This window comes from Protopterus annectens, chromosome 4.part0 (assembly GCF_019279795.1).
Source record: "Protopterus annectens isolate FY-2018-M chromosome 4.part0, PAN1.0, whole genome shotgun sequence".
NCBI lineage: Eukaryota > Metazoa > Chordata > Ceratodontiformes > Protopteridae > Protopterus > Protopterus annectens.
The window spans coordinates 456,626,516-456,653,636 of record NC_056733.1 but is presented as its reverse complement, the minus strand read 5'-3'; the positions used below and the strand labels follow the sequence as shown (position 1 = coordinate 456,653,636).

The 27,121-nt window shown below is 43.4% G+C and overlaps 1 protein-coding gene across 1 annotated transcript in view; it reads left to right on the top strand.

Moving 5' to 3' along the window:
- LOC122799370 (proline dehydrogenase 1, mitochondrial-like) overlaps positions 1–27,121 on the top strand; it is a 972,876-nt gene that overhangs the window by 470,513 nt on the left and 475,242 nt on the right. The window contains exon 6 of the mRNA XM_044068377.1: positions 26,287–26,403. Coding sequence (XP_043924312.1) covers positions 26,287–26,403 — 117 coding nt within the window. The remainder of the gene's footprint in view (positions 1–26,286; positions 26,404–27,121) is intronic.

Below are 27,121 nucleotides of genomic sequence, written 5' to 3'. Positions count from 1 at the left end.
GGTTGAGTTTGTTTCGGCCCCCCTTACAATCCAGGGCCTTTCCGGTCAACCTTTGTAAACTTTCCAGGGTCTCAAGCCTTTAGTGGTTTAGAGTTCCCTGTCATTACAGCTAAGGTTTGTGTTTTAAACTATTACTGTAAGCCTTGGTTTTTTTGTCACAAGCGAATCTATATCTATATAGTTGTTAAATTTCCTGTCAGAAGTTGTTTAACATCATGTCTCAACCCCCTAGGCCTTCGGGCTTTAAAAAATGTTCGAAATGTGCTTTTAAGATGTCTGTTACTGATGATCATTTGCTCTGTGTATATTGTCTAGGGGCAAAGCACTTGCAGGAGTCATGCAGCGTATGTCACGCTTTTTCCTCAAGGGTCCTCCAGGAGAGGAAAAATAAATTGATTCTTAAGGGGTTAATTAAACCCTCTTTTGAAGAAGCCTTGGCATCCTCTCCGGCTCCTGCCAAAAAGAAAAGGGCTTCGGTTCCGACCAGTCCGCCGGATCCGACTGCCAAGAGACCTAGGCAGGCCTCTCCTTGGCTCCAAAGACTTCGTAGCCGAGGTCGGTCTGCCTCGATGCCACCAGTATCGACTCCTCTGGCTTCGGAGCCGATGGCTGGGGCATCGAGGCGGGTCACCTTCGGCTCCACTGCTCTCGGAGCCGACAAGGGTCGCCAGCTCAGACACTTCCTCCTCGGCGAAGTCTACCTCGGCACCGATGGAATCTGGTGTGAGTATTCCCTCGGCGCCGATTCTCATCGAGTCGCCTCGAGCCGGTCCCCTAGTCCCTTGGGGCCGAGGAGAGGTCTTCTCGAACCCGTTCTGTTTCCTCTCGGTCTCGAGAATGTCGGATTCTGATATAGACAGGGTGCTCCAAAGACTGTTCCAGTCCCCAGTCTTCCAAAATTTGTTTCGGTTCCGACCCAGTTGGCTTCGGAGCCGATGACCATGACCCACCCCATTGCCATTCCTCCTCCGACTGCTTCGGCTCCGGAGCAGGTGCTCTTGGAGCCGGTGGAGATCTCAGGGTCGGCTCCGACCCTTACTCCAACCCGGCCTCGGGTCCGAGTTTGGTACGGACTTCTTCGGCTGGACCCGAGGGTGATGTTTCGGGACCTATGCTTCGGTTCCGAGCCTACCTCTCGGTGCTTCGCTGCGGGACTTCCGTCTACTATCATGGCCGGGAGACCGGACACTCCCAGGATTCTGGGGTCCGGCTTTCAGGGCCATGAGGAGTGCCTTGGCCAAGTCCTCTTCGCCATCTCTCCGGTTTTACCAGCACCTTCCTGGGCGTGGAGACTGGGTCTTTGGCAGTTCCCTGTCCGTAGCCAGCGGAGCCCCGAGGCCTGAGGTTACCCCAGTGGGGTTCCCTCCTCCTGAGGGTTCTTCGAGTTGTCTTCAGAGGAACCCCAAGGAAGAGATCGTGCAAGAGGAAGCACGTGGACTCCCCGAGTCTATTACATCGACACTGATATGGATGATGCGGAGGGGTCCCGAAGTCGCCCTCGGATGATGTCTCATTTGCAGACATCTTAGAGATCCTCAAACAACGAGGCGGCTGGATATCCAAACCCCCTCTGCTGACGAATCAGTGCTCCTCAAGGCCTTTGGGGCTCAGCCCTCCGCCTCCTGGGTGTCTCCGCCCTTGACGAGCTTCTGGATTTAGTTTGTCAAGTGGGAACATCCAGATACCGTGGAACCAGTCCCTTCTCGTCCAAATAAATTCTTATCTGCTCCCCGAGAAGGAGTTCCTTACTAAAGGCGTGGCTGTAGATGCCATGGTGGTGGCATCTGCTACACAACAGGACGTGGCAGAGGCTTCAACGCGTCATCCATCCTCCTAATAAGGAGTCTAGGAGTATGGATAGGTGCGGAAGCGCACCCTGACTTCAGCGGCCTTTACCTTAAGGTCTCTGAACTATTTGGCACATTTTACAAGGCTTCAGAGGGATCTGGTCAAGGAGTTGTCAGATTCCCTCTCGGGTAACCTACCTGAGCAGCTAGCCCAGTCCGTTAGCTCTCAGTTGGCTATCCTTATGTCAATTTCTAACTCGTCCATGAGGCTCATTTCCTATGCAGCCAAGGCGGAGAGCGGCAGGCACAGGCGTGGCTCTCGTAGACAAGCCTGGCTCCGCTTGTGTCAGTTTGCGGAGGCCTTCAAGTCTTCCTTCGCCGACGCTCCCTTTGATGGGTCCTCATTGTTTGGACCCAAGGTGAAAGACACCCTTACCCGCTGTGAGCAAGAGGGAAAAACTTTATCTGCCGTAGGTGCCGTTATTCCACTCCCTTTCGGCCTTACCCCAAGGCTAAAGGAGGGGGAAAATGTGGTTCTGAAAATCTCGCAAGTTTTTCTCCCAACAGCAGGAAGATTCCCGTCCAGAGGCAGAGGGCGGGAAATTTTTCAGGGAGACGCCGTCCCAGAGGCGGCAGAGCCCGCAATTCTGGAGACCGCGAGTCCTTTCGTGGCTCTTCAGCCTCCCACACGTCATGAGGGATTGCCCGGCTGTGCTGCTCGAGCCAGTCGGGTGTCGTTCGCCAAGCACCTAAATGCCTGGGAGTCAATCACTCAGGACAGATGGGTGCCCGGATCATTGCCGGAGGTTACTCCATCCCATTCAAATACTCACCCCACCGTCCAAGAGAATCCGGACCCACCACCCAGTCAAAGGGAAATAGCAGCCGCAGAAGCTTTAAAGCTGCTAGAAAAGGAGTCATCCAACCGGTCCCCACAGACCAGATCGGATCAGGAAATTACTCCAGGTTCTTTTTAGTGCCGAAAAAGACAGGGGACCTGAGACCAATATTGGATCTCAGCAGACTGAACCAATCCGTCACGAAATCCAAATTCCGAATGGTCACGTTACAATCCATTCTCCCGTTGTTGGAGAAGGATGTTTGGATGTGCTCCATAGACCTCAAGGACGCCTATTATCACATACCGATACATCAGGCGTCCAGAAGGTATCTGCGCTTCAGCCTGGGAGTCAGTCATTACCAATTTTGTGCTCTGCCCTTTGGTCTCACCACAGCCCCAGGGTGTTCACCAAGTGTTTGGCAGTAGTGACGGCTCACCTGAGAAGTCTTGGATTCCAAGTGTTTCCCTATCTCGACGACTGGCTCCTGACTGCCACCACCAGGCATCTACTAATGGACAACCTCAAAGCCACCATCTCCTGGGTGTTTCCCTAGGGATTACATTCAATTGGTCAAAGTCTGTCTTGCTGCCCTCTCAGCATAAAGTTTATAGGAGCAGAGATAGACTCAAGATTGATGCGTATTTCTTCCTGCCGAAAGGATCCGAACTTTACAGGGCCAAGTTCAAGCTCTAATCTCGAGATCCAAAGCCCCAGCCAGGATGGTCCTACAGGTTTTAGGCTCAATGTCTGCCACGGTTCTTTTAGTTCCTCTAGCAAGATTACACATGAGGATTCTTCAGTGGCTCTTGTCAACTCAATGGTCCTTTCAGGATCTTGCCCTCAATCATCACATCATGATTACGGAAATATGCAAAGGGACCTTCGCTGGTGGCTTCAGACATCCAACTTGGATCAGGGAAAACCCTTTGTTCTCCCCCCTCCAGTGGTTACCCTGACGACAGATGCCTCCCAGATAGGGTGGGGGGGGCATTGTCTGGGCAGGCTAGTTCAGGGCTCCTGGCTTCCGGACGAAGCTCTTCTCCACATCAACGTGTTGGAGATGAGGGCTGTACTTCTGTCCCTACAGGCCTTACACAAGTTTCTTCCTCAGGGCATCATCGCCATCCACACAGACAACATGTCGGTGGTTTGGTATCTGAACAAACAAGGTGGGACCAGATCGTACCCCCTTTGCAGAGAGGCCATGAGAGTGTGGGAATGGGCGGTAGCTACCAACCGCTTCTTGGTAGCGACCCACATCCCGGGAAAGTCAAATATATTGGCGGACAAATTAAGCAGGACAATTCTCTCTCCTCACGAATGGTCTCTAAACTGCACAGTAGCAGCCCAGGTTTTCAAGAGATGGGGACGCCGTGCTGCGACCTATTTGCAACTCCACAAAACACCAAGTGCCAGAGGTTCTTCTCCTTGATTCCACATCAGGGAGGACCAGCCATGGATGCTCTAGCACAACCTTGGCCAACAGGGCTACTTTATGCCTTTCCTCCAATTCCACTCCTTCCAAAAGTTATTCAAAAGCTTCTCAACTGGGGTCTTCAATGATTCTGATTGCCCCATACTGGCCTCGTCAGATATGGTTTCCTTACCTGAAAAAGCATGCAGTGGACGATCCGTGGACCTTAGACCTGATCCCGGATTTGCTAATCCATCAGTCGGGACATTGGCATCAGTCCCTTCAATCTCTAAGATTAACAGCTTGGTTCCTCCACTTCCAACTTTAGTTAGAAGGCACACACTAGACCCGGAAGTTGTTCACATTTTATCTTCGCCCACAAACCCACCACTAACAAATTGTACCTCAGTAAGTGGAAGAGGTTTGCTATCTGGGCTCAACTCAAGGGCTTAGACCCTATCACTGCTCCTGTCCCAGAGGTTTTGAAATTCTTAACATCCCTGTTTAATCAGGGATCTTCTGTCTCAACTATTAAAGTCCAATTAGCTGCTATATCTAAATTCCATGAATCCACGGATCCTCCTTTGATGAGCAGCAGACTATGCAAAACGTTCATTAAAGGTGCCAGTTTGTTAAGACCACCAGTTTTTCATCCTGCACCTCCGTGGGATCTTGATTTGGTGCTTGTGCATTAACATCTCCCCTTTTGAACCGGCTGCTACATGCGAATTAAAATATCTGTCTTGGAAAACGGCATTCTTAGTGGCTATTACCTCTGCAAGAAGAGTCTCAGAGCTTCAAGCCCTGTCTATTAAACCACCGTGCTTGATTTTCCACAAGGATAGAGTATCACTTAGGCCTAATCCATCCTTTGTCCCAAAAGTCTGTTCTAGTTTCTGTCTTCAACAATCTCTAGAGCTACCAGTTTTCTTTCCAAAATTCTCTAATGAAGCAGAATACACTCTCCATAAATTGGATGTTCACAGGCAATTACGCTTCTATTTAGACAGGACTCAGCAACTTCGTAAGTCAGACCAGTTGTTTGTGTCCTTCTCAGATAATAAATTGGGCCAAACCATCACAAAAGCTACAATCTCAAAATGGATCAGAGATTGCATAACTCAGGCCTACTCTTCTTGAATAAACAACTTACATCATCTATCAAAGCTCATTCTACCAGAGCTATGGCTACTTCTATAGCCTTTCATTCCAAGCTCGCTATATCGGAAATTTGTGCTGCGGCTACTTGGTCTAACCCGCACACTTTCATTTCCCACTACAAATTGGATGTGGCATCTAAAGGACGAGCATCATTTGGTTCCACGGTACTCAGGAGTGTTTTCCAGTGAGCCACCCAGGATTCAGGTGCTAGGACGCTGTCCCATCATTCAGAATGTAGGCGAGATAGGATCACATAACATCTTTTAGTTATGTACTCACCATAACTTCAGATGTTTGGGATCCATCTCGCCTACATTCCTGATACCCACCTCCTTCCCCTCCCTTGCAGATCAGAAGTGATTGAACGGTTTTGAGCTCCACTGTTTTTATCTTGTTTCATCTGACGATGTTATATAAGCAGGGTATGCATGTGTGCATGTATGCGGACAAACTAGATCTGGGGGACTGGTGGTGGTGCATCCTGGGATATAGTAAGCTCAGCCAATAAGAGACTTCGCTCTTTGGCATAAAGCGTGAGTCGGAGCCGAGGATCGGCTCCGAACCCATCATTCAGAATGTAGGCGAGATGGATCCCAAACATCTGAAGTTATGGTGAGTACATAACTAAAAGTTTCATATGCTGAAGTACCAGAATTTTCTCCTTAGTCAGTTAAAATGTAAGGTAGATGCTTTGGCAGAGGGCATAGAGTGTAAGGAATTACAGAATTTGGTTCATGCCTCTGATCAGGTGGGTAAGCATTCTTTGCAGTGTGGTTTCGATGCTTTACAGGCTTCTTCCAGGGTGGCTGCCACTGGATCAGTTATTCGTAGGCACGCCCGGCTTAAGGATCAGAACTTGTCAGAGCATGTTAAAGCTCGAATTTTGGATGCTCCCCTTCAGTCTGAAGTTTTGTTTGGTTCTCCTGTGGAGTCAGTCTTGAAGAAAATGGAAGACAAAGCTAAGTCTATGCAGACTGTTAAGGATTTTTTACAGGTGCAGCCCCCTAAGTTTAGCAGAAATTGGCCTACTAAGGGATGGGCTTACCCTTCTTCTGATTTACAGTCTAGGGGCAGATCTAGACGTGGTAGGGGCAGAGCTCATGCACAGGGTTCTTTCAGGCCTAGGACGTGGAGTTCCCCTGCACAGTCTACAGGTGAGGGCAGGGGCCAGTCCTTTCGTAAACAGACCCAATGTCCTGCATCTTCAGCTGCCAGATCCTTCCTGTCTGGCAGCTCCTCTGGGAGGAAAGTTGGCACTTTTCAGGCAAAATTGGCTTTTAGTCACCCAGGACAAATGGGTGTTGAACATTATAGACCGAGGCTACAAGTTTTATTTCCACACATTGCCTCCTTTCAAAGGCATGCCGGACGTTCCTCCTCAGCAAAAGGTGGAGGCTCACAAACAGATTTCTTTACTTCTACAAATGGGGGCTATCCAGCAGGTCCCTCCGTCAGAAGTGGGCCTAGGATTTTATTCTCGCCTGTTTCTTGTACCAAAGAAGGGAAACACTTGGAGGCTAATTCTGGATTTGTCTATTCTCAACACATACCTGGACATTCCAAAATTCAAAATGTTGACTTTGCAACAACTTCTGCCTCTGCTAGGCAAAGATCACTGGATGGTAACTCTGGATCTCAAAGAGGCTTATCTTCATATTCCTATCAGGCCCAGCTGCAGGAGATTCCTGCGTTTGGCTGGGACTTTACATTATCAGTTCTCTGCATTGCCCTTTGGCTTATCTACTGGGTGTTCACAAAGGTTCTGGCTCCGGTGATAGCCTTCTTAAGGTTAAGAGGAATACAAATTTATCCTTATTTGGACGATTGCCTGATTCTTGCTCAAGACAAAGACAAGCTACTTCACCATCTACAGTATGTTATGGCAGTGTTAAGGTGCCTAGGGTATTCTGTGAACGAAATAAAGTCCAGTCTAGTACCCTCTCAGGACATGTGCTTTCTGGGTGTGAGACTGAATACAGCCTCTCAGATGGCGTTTTGACCCCAGACAAGCAAAGAAATCTTACCCTTTACTTCCAACAATTGTCTCTACGGTCCAGGCTGACTGCAAGGATAGTCCTTCAAGCCTTGGGGTTCATGGCATCTTGTATTCTGGTGCTTCCCAATGCCAAACTGCATATGAGGAAGCTACAATGGTATCTCAAAAGTGTATGGACTCAACACTGCCACGATTTGGACACTGTCATTCAGATAATACCTTGCATTCAAAAGGAATTTTTGTGGTGGGCTCAGGAATGTCACCTAAACAAGGGACTCTCTGTGACCCGACCAGAGGCGAGTCAGATCTTAATGACAGATGCCTCAGACAAGGCTTGGGGAGCACACCTCAATGGAAAATGGGTTCAAGACACGTGGCCTGCCAGACTTCAACATTTGCATATCAACATGAAGGAGATGTTAGCAGTCCAATTTGCATTGATGGCTTTCAAGGATCTACTTCACCCAGGACAAGTGTTGATTCAAACAGACAACACAACTGTCATGTGGTACATCAACAAGCAAGGGGAACCCATTTGTACCCTCTTTGCAGGCAAGCTATGATTTTGTGGGAGACTGCTCTCAGTTTGCACCTCACTCTTCAGGCAAGGTTTCTGCCAGGAGCACAGAACTCCTTAGCGGATGTTTTGAGCAGACAGATGGTGGATCCCCACGAGTGGAAGTTGGATCCTCATGTATTTTGACAGTTGACAGTGATTTGGGGGACTCCAGACATAGATCTGTTCGCTTCTCCACTAAATTCCCAGCTGCCAAAGTTTTGCACAAAGATGTTTCATCCAAAAGCTTGGAAAGTGGATGCTCTATCATTCAGTTGGAACAATCTTCACGTCTATGCCTTTCCTCCTCTGCCTCTCCTTCCCAAGGTGCTCTTGAAGGCCAGACAGGACAAGCCCTCCATGATTCTAATAGCTCCAGATTGGCCACGTCAGCACTGGTACCCACTGCTGAGGAGTTTAGTACGGGAGCCTCCTTGGCCTTTGCCATCAATTCCACACCTTTTGTCCCAGGCAGGCAATCATTTCCTCAATGTCAGGATACAGTCCCTGCATCTGACAGCCTGGCATATTCTGTTCTAGACCCTGGAGGGTCGCAGCTTCCTCAACAAGTTTTGAATGTCATTTTGGAGGCCAGACGGCCTAGTACAAGGAAAGTTTATGCTGATAAATGGAGGAGATTTTTTCTTTGGAGCAAAGCAAAGAGCTTTGATGTTTCAGTGCCTAATTTGAGTGTTTCACTTCAGTATCTTACAGAATTATTAGACAAGGGTTTGTCTTTCTGTTCTGTAAAAGTTCATGCTGCAGCCATTTCTGCTCACTATGACTGTGACCCACCATTATTCTCTCATCCTTTGTTTAAGCAATTTCTTAGAGGGGCAAAGAACATAAGACCCCCATGTAGAGCTCCTACTCCTTCCTGGGATCTCAATTTTGTGTTGGAAAAACTCACTTTACCTCCTTTTGAACCTGCAGCTACATCTGAGTTGAAGTTTTTGTCTTGGAAGACTGCTTTTTTGTTGGCCATTACGTCTGCTAGAAGGGTATCTGAATTACAGGCTCTAATGGCAGTTGAACCCTTCCTGATTTTTCATAAGGATAGGGTATCCCTGCGTACTAACCCTACTTTTATGCCTAAAGTTGTTTCAAATGTGGCCTTGAACCAATCTATTCATTTGCCTACATTTTATGCTGATCCCCAAAATAAAGGGAGAAAAATTTTGCACTCTTTGGACATTCACAGGCAGTTGCTATTATTTGAGCAGAACTAAAGGGTTCAGACAGTCTCAACAGTTGTTTGTTTCTTTTGCTTTGGGCTCTCAGGGGAAGCCTGTTTCAAAACAAACTATTTCTAAGTGGATTGGCCATTGTATTGCTTTTTGTTATTCTCATCATGGTAAGGAGATTCCGGCTGGAATCAGACCTCATTCCACTAGGGCTACTGCCACCTCTACTGCTTTTTTAAGGGGTGTAGCTACTAAAGATATTTTGGAGGCAGCTACTTGGAGTTCAGTGCACACTTTTTCTAAACATTACCATCTCCCTCTTTATTCCAAATCTAGGGCTGGGTTTGCCACTGCAGTTTTACAGGGCATGTTAGCAGCTCCCAATGCTTTATGATTTTACCAACCTCCCTTTACCTTTGCTTTGGGATTCTACCCACAGGTTATGACTGCAGCAATGTGAGATGAAGAACATAGTACAGTTTTGTACCTACCATAAATGTAGATGTTCGAAGATCCACATTGCTGCAGTCCAATTTACCCTCCCTCCTTCCGCACTGTAATTTGGGGTGGTTGTGTGCTTTGAGTTCTAAATATTGTTTGTACATGGGTGGTTGGATGTTTTTCTGTTTTTGGCTATGGCCTTTCTTTTTAGGGCCTTCTGACATCTGGGGCAAGAAAGACTGAGGATATGACGTCGGTCATGTGCTTTAGTACCACGGCGTACTGACGTCAGATCTGAGCGACCATGACCGACGCCAGCCTAACACTTTGGTATTCGGGCCAACCGAGGACAGCGGACTACCCACAGGTTATGACTGCAGCAATGTGGATCTTCGAACATCTACATTTATGGTAGGTACAAAACTGTACTTTATTGGCCGTTTGGGCAGTTTTTCCATCTCTCTCAACTTTCTGATTAAAAGCCCGCATTTGCACTTGTATCCTCCTTTCCAGTAACTAATCTAGTCCAGATACAGATTTGCTGTATCCAGGATTGTTTGTAAGCTCCTGAGCCCCCAAGCTTTTCTGTGCTGGAGGGAAGCCTTCTAGCTTATCAGTGGTAGTGGTAAGCAGTAGGTAACCTATCTACCACATAAGGAGTGGTTTCTGGCACAGAAATTGTAGTTGTTGGCCGTTTGGGCAGTTTCATCTCTCTCATCTTTCTGATTTAAAAGCCCACATTTGCACTTGTTTCCCCCCTTTCCAGTAACTATAGTCCAGATACAGATTTGCTGTATCCAGGACTGTTTGTAAGCTCCTGAGCCCCCCCCCCAAGCCTTTCTGAGTTGGCCGGAAGCCTTCTAGATTATCAATTGGAGTGGTAAGCACTAGGTAGCCTATCTACCACAAGAAGACTAGTTTCTGGCCCAGATTTGTGGTTTATTGGCCTTTTGGGCAGTTTCTTCCATCTATTTCAACTTATTAGCTTAAAAGCCTGTGTTTGTGCTTGTTTCCCCCCTTTCCTGTAACTAGTCTAGTCCAGATACAGATTTTATGTGTCCAAGACTGTAAACTTCTGAGCTCCCCAAGCCTTTCTGTGTTGGAGAGAAGCCTTCTAGCTTATCAGTTGGAGTGGTAATCAATAGGAAGCCTATCTACCACAAGAGGAGTGGTTCCTGGCCCAGAAAATGTAGTTTATTGGCCGTTTGGGCAGTTTTTCCATCTCTCTCAACTTTCCGGTTTAAAAGTCCATGTTTGCTCTTTTTTCCCACCTTTCCTGTAACTAGTCTAGTCCAGATACAGACTTGCTGTATCCAGGACTTTTTGCAAGCTTCTGAGCGGTGCCAGAGCCTGCTCTTCAATTTTTACTAGTTCTCGCCTGCACTTATACTAGCTTATTAATCTAGCACTTTACCAGACTTCTTGTAGCAATTATTGTAGCACACAAGTGCTACTAGCACTAAACGTTCTACAAGGAAACAGATCAAGTACTTATTATCAATGCCCACCCCTCCAGGCATGTCTAAAGGTCAGTTCCCTGTGCTTTCTCCATTTAATCTGGTGAACTTGGGCATCCTGAGGCAATGTAGCAACTACCTCATGTACACCGACAACCCTGTCCTTTTACCTTCCAACACTCAAACTTGTGAGAGATGCACTTATATATCCAAACTGGAAGCCATGCACTCTCCAGCCAAGACCGGAATAGCTGGTTAAGAGGAGAAGGTCAACACTTGCACCACAACACATGGAACACATAGCCCTCTGGAACACACACACCAGCACTGCCTTCACAGAAAAACACAAACCAAACACCCACCTTCGCGGATGCTCTGAATAAAAATCTACCCAAGCAGCAGAGACCTCCAAGGCAGAAATGCACTCGACCAACACAGCAGAACACTAATCACGAAACACATGAATCTCCTAAACAGTGTGCCACTCAACCAAAGCCCCTAAGGCAAAACAGCATACCCAAAACACTAGTCATAGGTGACTCGATAGTGAGGCACACTGATGTCCCACTCACTAGGTTGAATAAGGAGAAAGTAACAGTCAGCTGCCTGTCAGGTGCCAGGATTTGACACATAACACATGCACTCAGGTCACTCAACAACAGGTACAAATATTATTCTGTCATTGTACATGTGGGTGTAAATGACCTGAGACGTACCTCCCTGGACTACATGAAAAGAGACATGAAGGAGCTCTCGTATTATGTAGCCCAGGTGGGTATGACCCTAGCCCTGAGCAGCATCCTGCCATCACCCAGAAGGATACCACAATACAAGCAGAAAATGACTGATTTCAACAATTGGCTAAGTTTCTGGTGTCATTCTAAGGGGATACAGTATCTGTCTGCCTGGGATGACATGATTGACAGACCTCAATGCTTTGCCAGAGATGGCCTGCATCTGTCACCCTGGGCTTCCAGATACTGGCCAAGGCTCTTGCCACCCCTATAGTACCTTTTTTAGGCAGTGTTCCAAAGACTAAATTACCACCATAACAGCTACACACAAATGCAATCTGAGGGTCATGTTGCTCAATGCTAGAAGTCTAAATCTCAAAATGCATTCGCTCGAGGCACTCCTTAATATGGAGAACATTGACATTTGTGCTGTAACAGAGACCTGGTTCAAGGCAGCAGAAATCACCCCTGCACTACCAGGCTATAACTCATTCCACACCTTTCAGCCCCAGAACTTAAACCGAAGCTCCAAAGGCAGTGGTGTCTCCATATTCATAAAGGATGCACACACCTCCAGATTGGTAGCCCAACATAACGCATCAGAGATACTTCAGGTGCAGCTAACATTGGGTAAGAGTCGTAGCCTGCTATAGGTCCCCAACCATGTCCCAAGATGTGCACTCCATGTTCCTAAGCACCCTGGAAAATATTAGGGTCCAACCTAACACTCTCTTGCTAGGTGACTTCAACTATCCCGCCATTAACTGGGTAAACTGCTCATGTACCTATACACTTGCCCAATGTTTCATGGAGTTCATTAATTCCAATGCCCTGGAGCTCATTCTTACCCCCACTAGAAGTAGCAACATCCTTGACCTGGTCATTGCTAACATGGGTGACTGTTGCTCTACACCAATAGTCAGCTCCTCCCTGGTTAGAGTTGACCACAAACTAATCACCTTGGAAATCCACATCCCTCCCACTCCCCAGAAAAGGTAACCACCATGAAAAACTTCTCCAAAGCTAACTATCCTAAAAACAGAGGTGGCTAACTTCACAGCACCCATGCAAATGGTGAATAGTTGTGTGACTGCAGAATCATACACCAGTGCACTGTACGAGCACGTGCACAAATGCATGGATCTTGCCATACCCAATAGAACCAAGACACTCTCCTCCAAAAAAGGAAGCCAATCTTGTGGTCCCCTGCCATAAACAAACTCTACAACAAAAGGAGGAAACTGATGTGGAATAAGGTGAAGTCCCAAGAATGGAAAAACTCCCCTATCTGCTTCAACAAAAAGTTGAGATCCCTCATCAAATCCTCTAAAGTTAGGTATGAAAACAGAATTGCAGCAGATAGTAAAGACAACCACAAGGCCTTCTATAGTTATGTAAACAATCTCCACGGCAATACCCAGATTTGCTCTGAGCTACTGCATAATAGTGCCTCATATGCTGAGCCAACAGATATTGCCAGTGTACTGGCTGACAGATTCAGTGCCAACTTTACCCCGACCCCCAAAGGGCCAATCACAATACCAGTAGATTGCCAGGCACCCAGTATTACTGCTGCACAGATTAAAATAGCACTGTCAAAGGCCAAGAATACAGCTTCTATGGGACCTGACAATATCCCTGGTTGTGTTCTACATGAACTACAGAGTGTACTGGTACCTCACCTGTGTGCTCTGTTCAATCACAGCCTCACCTCAGGCTTTGTCCCTGCCAAATGGTGCACTGCTACAGTTATCCCTCTCCACAAAGGAGGAGCAACTACAGACCCTGGGAACTATTGCCCCATTAACCTGATGAGTCTGATATGCAAAGCTATGGAACGCATCATCATGGACCTAATAAACAAGGATATAGAGAATCTCCAAATTCTGGATCCCACACAGTTTGGTTTTGTGAAGGTTAGATCATGCGTGCTCAAGTTGGTCGACTTCTTTGAGTCAGTCACCAGACAGAGTTGTGGATGAAGGCAAGGTGGTTCATATAGCCTACCTTGATCTGGCCAAGGCTTTTGATACCATTCCCCACTCAAGAATCATAGAAAAACTCACTAAGCTTGGCATTAACCCCTATATCACTAGGTGAGCTGTAAACTGGCTCACAGATAGAAACCACAGTGTAAACGTAGCTGACTCTAAGTCAGACTGTCGATTAGTCATGAGTGGAGTCCCACAGGGTTCAGTCCTGGGTCCTCTCCTGTTTGGTATCTACTTCTCTGAAGCCCAGGCCAACATAAAGGGACTCTAGCTGACAAAGTTTGCAGACGATTGCAAGTTGGGAGCTATTATTAACTCCTCAAGTGATGTTGACATCCTACAGAATGACCTCACTGTGACCAACGACTGGTGTCAGAACCATGGCCTTAAGCTCAATGTCAAAAAATGTGTCATCATCCCCTTTGGGAAAAACCCAGTTCCCATGAATTACCACATCGATAGTAGTCCACTGAACACAGAAGATGTTATAAGAGATCTGGGAACATAGGTTGACAGCAACCTTTCTTTTGATCATCACATTGCCACTGTGGTCAGAAAGCCCTTCTATGTGACATATCTCATTACTAAGGGTTTTGTATCCAAGAAGAAAGAGGTCATTGTCTCCCTCTACTCTTCCCTCATTAGGCCAGTCATTGATTACAATGCCCCATTTGGTATGTACCTCACTAGACACCTGCAACAACTGGAGAGGCCGCAAAAGAACCTCACAAAGATGATCCTAGGCCTTAAATACTTGTCCTATATGGACAGACTCAAAAAAACTCCAACTATTCTCTGTCTCATTTCGTCTACTTAGAGGTGATCTCTGCTTGACTTACAAAGCCATGTCTGACCCAGCTCTGTTAGAAATGCTCAGCCTAAAGAAATCCCAATCCCTCTGCACCACACGCTCCAGAGACCTCAACCTCATTACCACAATTAACAGAATATGCTAGAGGGACAGGTTTATAACCTAGAGACTGCCCATGCTATGGAACAGACTTCCCATACATGTCAAGCAGAGCACCTCGCTGACACTCTTCAAGAGAAATCTTGATGAGTGGGTGGGAAACAGAAAATTCACCCTGGGATAACACCAGTGGCTCTACTTGACAGAGACACTGGGAACTAAGGTTGGGTGACACTATGCCAGGGTAATCCTACGGCTAGGCTTGTAAAGGCTCCAGGGCCATTAGGCTAGTACACACCTATGAACCTGTGAACCTAAACCTCAGAGGAGCTATTTGTTCCATCTTGAGATTATCTTGAAAATTGGAGACTAAAGGATTAAAATGGAATCTGATACTTCCTATTCAAACTGACACATCAGCCAAAAAAAAAGAAATTTGATGCTTTGGCTGTCCAGTCAGTCCTGAAAGTCCCTGCTTTGTCTCTTGATGAGTCCTCATATAATCTGGATGCATTGGCTGCTCCCTTTGTCACAACCCAGTCAGACACCAATGCTTCCCCTTGTTTTGTTCAGCCTGACCGATCAGATGGTTGCCTGTATCACAAAGAGAAAACCAAGGCTGATTTATTTCAGAAATACCCAACAGCATTCCACAGATTCTGGTCAGAGAGGAAGTACTAGGTTCCCTCATTGAGGTACATTAGGGGTCAGAGCCACCTCATTTTTTGCAAGTTCCTCTTCCCTCCAAGAAAAAGCAGAAGAATACGTCTACTTCTTCTTCTCCCCTTCTGACAGGGCACCATGATTCCTCTAAATGGCTGTGTAAAGGTTTAGTTTCTCAAGATCCCTCAGTTTTTTTTTCTTATTTCCCTTCTCCTTCCTCTTTCTAAAAAGACATAGGGATGATTCTTCATTTGAAGAAGATTCACATTTGAGGGGAAATTCCTTGTCTTACTTTATTAACCTGTTGTGTTTGAGTTTGAAGAGGAGGAAGGTATATACTTAGATTCTCCCTTAGTGGAACTTTCCTTTGGAACACAGTGTTAAAAGATGATGCATCATATTCAATGAAAATGATAACAGGTGTCAGGCATGCAAAAAGTATATTATGATATTCTGTACGTGGGAGTCCCAAAACATCCACCATGACTCCTGTTCTTGAGGCCTTGCAAGGTACATTTTTTATGTCTTCTCTGAATCCTGAAACCCATCCTTCTGCCTCTAAGAAGTTTGACAAGTTTTATAAAGTTCTAGACTCCCCACAATGTTTTTTTTATAAGAGCCTCTTGTGTGATCCACCTGGCATTTCACTGGAATTAGATAAACTTGCATAAAATGCTTTCTTATACCAATGCTCTTCCTAATGTTAAAATAGTAGGGCTATTGACAGGTATGGGAAAAAAGTTTATACCTCCTCAACTCTTGCCTTCCGTGCTCTCAGCTATAAAACACATATGATTAGGTATCTGTTGTCCTTATTGGGTAACCTTGGTAAGCTTTTATCTGATTTGTATGATTCTGAAAACAGTCTTTTGTTGTTTCTATACTGAGTTCTGCACTCGGTAAGCTAAGCATTTTATTAAATTCAGGTATAATGCAGCTAATGCTTCCTTCAGGACAGCTGCTACCAGTTCTGTTTTTGAAATGATTTTCATGACTTAGGCTTCAGTCTCTTACTGAGGTTCATAGGTTCATAGGTTCATAGGTTCAATCCATTGGTCAAGATTTCTCTTGAACAAGGCCAGCGGATCTAGATTTTTGAGGTGAAGCATATTCATCAAATCTGGGTTTGACATGGCCTTGTATGTTAGGCAAAGGTCACCTGAATAGAGCTGGAGTTCTTTCAGTCGGGCAGCATAGGACAGATGTTTGAGACCCTTTATCCTTTTGGTGAGGAACTTTTGTGGCCTCAATGACAGACTACTATCAACCTGGGTCCCCAGGTCCCTGATAACTTCTTCTGTACTCAGTGGATTGCCACCTATTTGGTGTGAGACCCGTTTGCAGTCATCTGCAAACTTTGTCAAAGTAGATGCCAAACAAGAGTGGGCCAGGACTGAGCCCTGTGGTACACCACTTGTGACAGGCTTTGAGTCTGACATATCTTGTGATGTATGGGTTAACATTTAAGCTGATGAGTTTTTCAATGATACTAGGCTGTATGGACTGCCTTTCCTCATCAATGGCTTTGGTGACTGTTTGAAAAAGTCAACCAAGTTTAAAACTGGGATGGATCTATGTCTTTATTTATGAGGTCCATTATGATCCTCTCCATGGCTTTGCAGAGCCTTTGTGAAGTGGGACCACAGTTGCAGTGCAGAGGTAAGACTATGATTAAACAGCTGTCCTAGCTGTGGGTTTAACACCATCAGGTCCCATGGATGCTGTGTTTTGAGATGTTTGGGGGCTGCAATCGCTTGGTATAGATATCTCTCCTTGTTTGCACTGAACCTGTCAGCCAGTATGTTGGCAATGTCTGTAGGATCAGTAATCTTCACATCATTTTGAACTAGTTCTGAGCATATCTGGGAGTTTCCTCCCAGGTTTCTAGCTAAAGAAGGCCTTATGATTGTCTTTTGAGTCTTTAGCTATTTTCTCAAAATTTGCTTTGGATGATTTTATGAGAGCTCTTAGTTTTTACTTATAGTGATCAAGGGTGTCTTACCTTTTCTATCTTGTAGTAGCTTCCTCCTTTTGTTGTAGAGTTTGTTTATGGCTGGGGTCCACCAGGAGTCTTTGTTTTGCTTGGGATTGCCTTATCCATGCAGTCCTGCAGGTGCTGGTAGAAGGCATTTGTAAGTGATTCAGCGGCTTGAGTACTGTTTTCCGTCGTTGTTAAATCTTAAATTTTGGATGCCCCTCAAGATAGAAATTCTTCTCTTGGCCCTGCTGCTGCTGACATTTTCAAAAATCTTCAGGAGAGCACTAAATTATGCAAGACTTTGAGCAGATTTTTCTCTCTCCTGTACTCAAGTTTTAGAGAAATTACTCCCTAAAGCTGGTCCCTTTTTCAAAAAGAACAAAAGACACCCAAAGGGTAAAATAAATTTGAAAAAAAGAGATCTCAAAACAAAGCCATGCTTGAGTTTAAGGGGTCTAAACCCCCATTTCCTGATCAACTGGACATTTTTGTGACTATCTCTGCCTCCCGTCTCCTTCCCCACCTCAGTCTATCAAAACTCAAAGAAGCATTCCCTATCCCTTCCAGACAGGAAGTCAAACACCCATGGCAGCTGAAATCTTAGCTCAAAACGGTTACAAAATGTCATGGCTTTCTGTTCCACTCAGATCAAACATTCCTTCAATTCCATTAAAACAAGTGCCATTTAATCATTCCAATAGTACAGGACTTGTTTCTTCGGGATAGAGTAGAATTAGTCCCTCCTCTTCTGGTAGGAACATGATTCTATTCAGGACTTTTCCTTGGTCCCAGAAAAGAGGGGAAAATAAACAACCATTTTCCATTTTCATTTCTCATTTTTCTCAGAATTAAAAAAAATTCAGAATGCTTACTATACAGTCTGTCCTACTAATGATTCTTTCTCAAGCTTTCTTGATAACCTAAGATATAAACGATGCTTGCCTTCATATTCCAGTACACCTGGATCATAGTTAGTTTTTAAGGTTTTCTGCTTTACAGTATCACTTTCATTTCTGTGCTTTGCCCTTTAGGCTTTCTGCTATCCAAGGATTATCAGAAAGTGCCTCTCTCTGGTCATTACTTTCTGCAGGCTTCAGGGAATACAGGATTTCCCCTAACATAGATGACCTACTCCTTCAGACTTCTGTGACTGAAAAGATCCTTCTAGACATCAGGTTTACAAGAAAACCTGTTTCACTGTCTCTAGTTCACCATAAACCTCAAAAAGTCCAGTGCAGTTCCCTCCTTGGATTTGGTGTTTCTGGGTTGTGTCTTCCTCAGGACAAAATGATGTTCACCAAAGAAAAACTTCAAGTCTCTTCTTTCTCTAAATGTGACCTTATAAGAGTGAGATCTTGAGAGCCCTGTAGTTTATGGCTTCCACTATTCTAATGGCTCCTTGGGCCAGATTTCTTATGAGGAAGTTGCAGTGTATCTCAGATTTGTATGAGCTCAAAATTGCCAATGTTTGACCTTCCCATTTCCTGTCTTGCCATTCATAGGTTCATAGGTAAGTACTAGGCTAGCTGCCCTTGTGGGCTGTTTTAAGCCTGGCCAGTTTCTGTTTTTATGCTCAAATTCACCCATCCCATTTGGTTAGAGATCGACCTTTCCCATCCCATGGTCGATACTTAAATATTACTCGTAATTATATTATTGGGATTATACCATAGATAATTCTATGGAACCCATGCATGATAAAGCATTTAGGAGCTGCCGCTGTTCATGTAGTACAGGGGGCAGACCTGCGGTAAATTTTCTGTTTTCCATCCATAGATCCAAGTTGTGCTTGAATATGGACATAGATGAACTTTGTTTAATGTGGATGAGGAGTCTCTTTCAGGGTAGCAGTATCCCTTGTGATATATCTGTCTCACCAAACCATTTTGTTGATGTTGCAGAAGAGGTTTATATCCCTAGACAAAGGATTTCTGATGACATTTGCCTTGCTGATGTGCCATAAATCCAGCAACAGTTTGCTTGCTGCTAACCAATTTTCAGCAACTCAAAAAAATATTGGGGCAGCTATACTTCTTGAAAAGATATCTTGGTTAATAGCCATTCTTTAAAAAAAAAAAGTTGTTATATTAAGCAGAACAGCTTTACCTGTGGAAACATTGTCAACTGCCTTCTCCATAACCCAGTGCTTTGTAATAACTCTATCATTATGGAAATACAGTCTTTTGTACTTCAGCATTGTTGTTAAGCTAATTCATTTACCCATTAACACATAGTTGTTATGACACCATTCATCAAGAGGAAGTTTCATTGGTGGATCAACCAGATAATGCTCAGTCCACCAGTGCCCTTTCTGGATCCTTCCCAATGCCAAGATCTTTTCATAGATGCTTCAGGCCTAGCTTGACAAGCTTGTTCTGTGAAAGTGAAAGTAAAAGGTGCTAGGGTCAAAAAGGAAAGGAAAGACCATGTAAGTATCAGAAATGAGGGCAGCGATTCTAGCCTTGCATTCCTTGTATCATCTCAGGTCTCCAGGTCCTCTGAGTATTTACAGACAAATGCCCAGTTATGTGGTATAAAAACAAGCAAGGTGGAACACGATTCTACCATATTTGCAGACTTGCAGTTGAGCTTGGGACATAGCCATACAGCAAACTTGTTCTTGCCAACAGTTTACTTACTCTAAGAGAACAATTCTGTGGAAGATTACTTGAGTAGATCCCAGGCAGGCGTACATGAGTGGATATGAAACAGAGTGGCCTTCCCACAGATTGTATGTCAGTGGGGTGCTCATCAGACAGATCTCTTTGCCCTATATCAGAACAAGCAGCTCACACTGTTTTGATCCAGAATTCCATGTCCAGAAGCCTGGAACATGGATGCCACTTCTTTTTCCTGGAATGGAAGATTCCTGAATGCATTCTTTCCACTACCCCTAATTCCCAAGGTTTTTATCAAAATCAAGGACAAGCCAAACATCTTGCTAATGACTCCTATTGACCCAAGCAGCACTGGTTCTTCCTTCATTTTCCATCTGGCATAGGGCAATCGTCACAAGTTATCTCAAAGATTGTACACTCAGTATGATTCCTCAGAGAAGTATTGCTGATAAGTTTACCAGTTTGAATATTGATGTCTATATTGCTGACTGGATTGCTGTCTTTCTGATGGGTACACAGAACACTATGTTGGTTGTATCTTGTCATCTGTCAGCTTAATTACTAGTGGAGTCCCTCAAGGTTGTATCCTGGTCCTTTTGTCTTTATCATTTACTTCTGTGATGTAAAGACAGATGATCAAGATTTATGGCTGACCAAGTCTGCAGATGAAAACAAACTGGATACCATTATTTGTTCCCAGGCATACTCTTAAATATTTTAGTAAGAGCTGGACTGAGTCAGAGTTTGGTGTTCTGACCATTGCCACAGACTTAAATTAAAGACAAATTCAGTGTGGTTGCATTTGGGAAACAACAGTCATTCCTATAGATTGTTACATAAATGGAACCACCATTAGGGTTGAAATAGCCATTGGATAACTAGGCAGTTCCATCGAGAATAAGCTGTCCATTGATCATTGTGCCAGTTATAGTAAAGAAATTTAAAACAGTCTTGTTTAAAAAATGCATAATAGGAATAATGCATTTAGGAGAATGTTTTATTGAAGTATTTAGTAGTGCTTGGCTTGAGAGTTTGGTCCCTCAGGATTCACTCTTAAGGTCAAACCTGACCAGTCTAATCTAATTCTCACTATAACATACTCCATGACTGTGCATTATTTTAATATTGTAACTCTTGCTCTGTATAAGTCTTTGGAATCCACAACACCTCTCCTTAAGGAATCAAAACTTTTGCCACTCTTCTGAAAGTAGTTTCTTTCCTGTGATGATGTAAGCACCAGGGACATGAAAAGTGTACAGAACTGCTGATCAGATCCTTAATAATTCCTAGTAAAGTGCACTGACAGCTGCAGGATTCTGTGTTTAGGCAGACATCTCACTATTATTGGTGAAGTGTCCTGTCTACTACAGTTGGGTCACAGTATGAAACATATCTCTGTATCTCAGCTGGAGAATAAGTATCTTGTCTCTGAACTCCTCCTATTTTTCAGCATTGCGACTGTGTAACTCACTTGAGTGCTGGGTATCAGACTTGCTTTGTGCTGCACTTATTAACAGAAATGCTGTAAATACACAAACTTAAGGTGTTATTCATAGCTGTTGCATGAACACGGTAGGGATATTTAAGATGTTTGCGAGTGAACATAGCTAGCTTGCGATTCATAGAAGTCATTTACTGTAATACAAGATACCCATAAATGAGTGTAAGAAAATTAAGTATAATGAGATGTAAATGAGAAATTGTGTAGTGTCATATGCTAAAGAAGTGTTCTTGCAATTCATAGTTCAGTAGGTACTCCTTACACATATCTGTTTTTAAAAGAATTGCCACATGGCTTGTATCTACTTTGCAATCCACAATCCATGTATAGATAAACACTTATATAACCCAAATTGAAGTATTTCCCCCAGTGATCCCTTCAGTACTTTTCCTATATGTGCACAGGTACTTTAATGACACTAAAATTAATTATTTCGCCAGAAATCCCTTCTGTAGTTTATCCAGGTATGCATAAGCACTTCAGCAATACCAAAATAAATTTTCTCCCCAAGTTTGCACAATCCCCAAAATGAAACATTTTCCCCTGTGATCCCTTTAACAGTTTGTCCAAATATGCACATGCATCAAAATGAAACATTTCCTCTAGTGATCCCTTTGGTAGCTTGTCCACATATGCAGAAGTGCCAAAATGAAACCGTTCCCCCAGTGATCTCTTCAGCAGTTTGCCTAAGCATGCAAAAGCACTTCAGTGATATCAAAGTGGATTACGTCCCCCAATGATCCCTTCAGCAGTTTGTCCAAGTATGTGCAAGCACCGGTGTGAAACATTTTCCCCAGTGATCCCTTCAGCAGTTAGTCTGTGTGTGCAAAAGCACTGAAATGACCCCAGAGTGAATTATGTCCCCCATTGATCCCTTCAGCAGTTTGTTCAAGTATGTGCAAGCACCACTATGAAACATTACCCTAGTGATAGTAGTTTTCCCAAGTATGCACAAGCACTAAAATGAAACATTTCCCTATCAATCCCATCAGTAGATTGGCCAAGTATGCACAAGTACTTCAATGACACCAAAAGAAACATTTCCCCATTGATCATTCAGTAGTTTGACCATGTATGCACAAGTACTTCAATGTCACTAAATGAAACATTTCTCTAGTGACCCCTTCAGTAGTTTGACCAGGTATGCACAAGCACTTTAGTGACACCAAATGAATAATTTCTTCACTGATCCCTTCAGTAGTTTGACCACGTATACACAATAATTTCAATAACAATAAAATTAAGTATTTTCACTTCATTTTAGCTTCACATCAATCCACTTATGCTTGGTTCTGTCACACATTATTCACATAAGCTCAGGCTTCTTTATGTGATTTTGTAGGCAAATGAGGCCCTTTTACATTTATCTCTAAGAATCAGAGTAATATGCCAATGTGTAAGGCACCTAATCTCTGTAGTAACTCTTCTCCTGATACTTATGCCTTAAATATGCTAGACTTTTGCCATAAGTAGGCATGTTTGCCAACATGCCTCAGTGTTTAATTAGCCAGATTGGTTCACATACACTGACTAAATTTATATACCTGTATAGTGCCACAGTTTGCAGAATGCCACTATTTACCAAAGGGCAGGACAATGAATACCGCCCTTAGTGTATAACTTGCTTATACAGTGTTGCAAGCTTTCTGAATCCCACCCAAAATATTTCTTTACAAAAGTGAGATTTCAGTCTTTTAGAATATTGTATCATAAAAAAATTAACATTGTAAATGAAAATGTTTAATTAAAAAACAAGCTACCTCTGCACTGTTTCTTCCAAAGCTAAGAAAACAACCTAAGGCATTTATAGGCAGGTACCTCAGCATAATTCCCTGAAACTTTCTTGAAAATATCTTGAAATGTTTTGAAGTTAACATAGTTTATAATTGGTGCACAAAAGTAACAAAAAACAAACAAAAAAAAAAATCAGTTGTAAGGGCACAGCTTTCTTGAATATAACTAGTCCTGAAAGTTTAAAGCATATTTATTCATAAACCTGATTTTTAGTTGTACATTTTATAGTGTTTTGCAATGTGAAGTATAGAAATAGGAATTCATAATATCAAGCAAAGCAACCATTGTCTTGTATAATGTCCATTTTAATGTATGAAGTAAGCATTTTCCTTTGCAGTTTTTGTTTTACCAGCAAGTTTAAGTGTGGGACGATGTCAATGTCAGTTTAGTATATTTGTGACTCGAATGCATACCACTCAACCGTACCGAATTTCTCGGTTTTTACTGGTTTTGAGGTCGAAATAATGGGGTGCCACGATTCCCAAGTGGTACCCTTTCATTTCCAAATTTCCAGGCTTTTTTTAAAATGTACTTTGTTTTTCAGCTGACGCCATCATGTGCAGGGGTGTGGAAATTACATCAGCTCCATGAATAGCCTGCCAGCCTGTCGAAATTGAAGGATTCACTTTCTGGGCTATAGCATGCATACATGCAGTTCCCCAGCTGCTTAAAGCAGCATTTGAATTCCACTGTTACTGCTCGGCTTGAACTGAGCAGTCTTTTACTTTAATGGGGACCGGAAATGTGCTTAGAAGCAACAGCCAGCCAGCTGTAGGAACAGAGCATTTGAATTCTGTGGTTACTGCTCAGCTTGAATTGTGCATTCTTTTCTTTAATGTTTTAATGCACTTAGAAGCAATGGCCTGTCGGTAAGACAGACTGTGCAGTTGCAGGAACCTATTTGTCTTTACTTTAATACTTGCGCTTAGAAGCAACAGCCATGTGTGTGTGTGTGTGTGTGTGTGTGTGTGTGTGTGTGTGTGTGTGTGTGTGTGTGTGTGTGTGTGTGTGTGTGTGTGTGTATGCCCCAGTTAGTTACAACTGCTGGTTAGAGTTACTCAGACTCAAACCCTGTACCTTTAGGTACAAGGAGCAGGAGCCTAAGCTCTCTGCCCATACCACCACCACCCCATTGTGATTCAAGGAGCTAACCATAGTTTGCAACTGTCCAAAGTTTACAGAATGTTTGGCTCAATACTTTTGATCTGTTCCTCTTAAAATGTGTAGTTTTCTAGCAAATCAGTGAGAACTAAAGTTGAACTAAATTCACTAAAATAATGATAGCCATTTAAGTTTCAGTCTTCCTATCTTTCAGGAAATGCATGGTAACACAAAACATTTTATTCTAGCATCTTTTTTAAGATTATACAAGCAATGTTTAAAATGTGTTCCTGGTTTTGGGCTTTTGTCCCCCCCCCAATAAATTTTGGCTTTTATCAGATTTTTTTGTGCTACGTAGATCTTCAGGGGGAGAGAAGTTTAGTGCTTGCATGCCTGCAGTGGGAGTACAACCCACAGCCTTCTGCATCAAAAGCAAGTATTCTACCTGTTATGCTACTAACACAAATCGATTTGACATAAGCAGACCTGCTTAGGCCAAGTCTGTTTGTGTTAGTAGCACAACAGGTACAATACATTTCCTCTTGATGCAGAAGGCTGTGGGTTTTACTCTGACAGTATATAGATGGATTGTTGATACTGTACTGCGTTGTACTTTTAAAGGAGATGGAAGTGGTGGATGCTCAAGTCCTGAGAATGTCCTCTTTGGCAGATATACCTAGTAACTATGAACCTGTTATCAGCTTGCCATCCATTCCCTATTGCAATATTACTACCTTATCATTTTTTTACTGTAACACAGGCAATTTACTCCTCAAGGGCAACAGGCACTTTATTTGTAGATGAAACAATGAAATATTACGTTGTTTGCTAGCAGCAACCTCTTCATTAGTTACAGATCTTGCAGATCCCTTTAATGTGGAATTATTTAGATTACTTTTACTTCTGCAGAGATTGTACATATTTACTGATACTGGTTGATTGTAGAAGTTTTGAGTAGACTTTTATGATGGAAATGTTCTGAATTGGGCAGTTTTATCATTACTGGTTCATGCATTTTGTTTCATTGCTTACTGGAATAATGTTCAAAATAGTACATTTAAAATGCACTCTAACAAGTGTGCTGTATTGTACAAGTAATGTATTTTAATACAATCAGGAAAGTGTATCAATGAACACATGTATGTTTCACGTGCAAGAGGCCTATGATTAGAAAACAGCCAAAAGGTAATCTTTATCCGCCACTGGCCAGATGCATTTTCTTTGAATGCGGGTTCCAATGCTGTTTTAATGAATGTGAGTTTCAAGGGCAGAGGAGTTTTAATGCTAAGTCTATTTTCAATGTGAGGCTGTATGCCTTTGTTTAACAGATGTTTATTTGTGTTTGTGCTATCAAATATAAAATAAAAGTTTTAACTGAAATCCAATTTATCCACATAATCATTGTAGAAGTAAAGCAGTATGCACATTACAGTGTTTATGGTAAATAGGGCAAAATAGCCAAGTAATGGGTAATTGGAATGGCTGCGGGGGCGGGGGGGTTGTGTATGGGGATCCCATTCGACCATGATTTTGTGAGGCAGGAAGGGCGGCAAACTTAAACAGACCCAGGCGGCACAAACTGAAGCTATGCCACTGATCAGTAGGCCATGGAGAATAACTTTTGGAGGTCCCGTTCTAGCAAACTGTAGTATTCTTTTTCTAAGGTTAGAATATTGCTTACCATTAAATGCCCTACTTTTAAATGCCCTACTTTTACCACAAAACCCACATACTGCAAGTCACCAGAAACAAAATTCTAGGGTTCATCATCTTCTTCCTTCCCAGTGAACATCATTGCTACACATTTTGAAAGAAAAAAGTAATTTACTACAGGGTCTAGGCTGTGGCCATATTTTGGTTGCCTGTTGTTCAGTTTGCGCTTGAAGGGTGGTACCCCACAATTCCATTGAAGTGGGCAGGGTTACAGAAGTGGGCAGGGTTACATAATTATGCATGGAAATTTCATGTTAATCAGCATACAGATTTGTACCTATTTTTCATGAGCCTTTGTCCAGATTATTGATGTTTCCAGGTCAAGAGGTATGCTCAAATGATCTGTAAAAAAAATGTCTGTTCATGTCAAGTATACATGTCATATTCCTAAACATACATCTAGACACTGTTTGATTTTTTTTATATTTGCCACTGCTTCATACAGCTGCAGTTTTCTGAAGTTCTGGTTAAATGGCGTAAATTTTTCAGTCATCTGGCTGCGGATCAGGGAAAAGGAGGACTTGCTGCCATGGAAACCAGACTAGAGTTGCAAAAACTACAGGTAGGGTGCAGTACATGGTGAATATTTTACAGTTTTTAGCATATGTTACTCTTGTTTTAGAAACATTAAGAAATTGTTATTGTGAGCAGCTGTATATTGCTATATGTGAGCTATATAGTGTGTTTGTAGCAAAATCTGAATATAAATCCTTAATGTGCATTTGTTGAAATGTTTTTCTATAATTTGTATTCTGCCACAGTGCTGTTTTCTTCAGGCCTTATAGACAGATATCCAGAACTGTCTCAAGATTGATATCTTAATCTCCCTCCCCACAACATTGTCCATTTGTGTAACTGGACTACATACCAATGCAAAAAGATGCCTGGTTAATTTGGACCTGTCATGAAAGGAAATTGTTTGATTTGGATTAGTTAAGTTTGGACTAATAGCCGTGCTTTTGACATTTGTTTTCCTTGTTTCTTGAGTCTTGTACAGGTGAACTAAATAGGTTCATAGGTTCATACTAGGCTATCTGCCCGAGGGGGGCATTAAGCCCATAGCATAGTGTGGCTTTACGCCACCCCTTAGTTTGGAGAAACTATGCCCATTATTTAGCTGTGCCTGTATCTGTGATCTCCATCCATTGGTCAAGATTCCTCTTGAACAAGGCCTGCTCTGCCTCACATAAACCAGGATTTTGTTCCACAGCATAGGAGTCTTTGGGTGATGAATCTATCCCGAGGGATCTAGATTTTTGAGATGAAGCATATTCATCAAA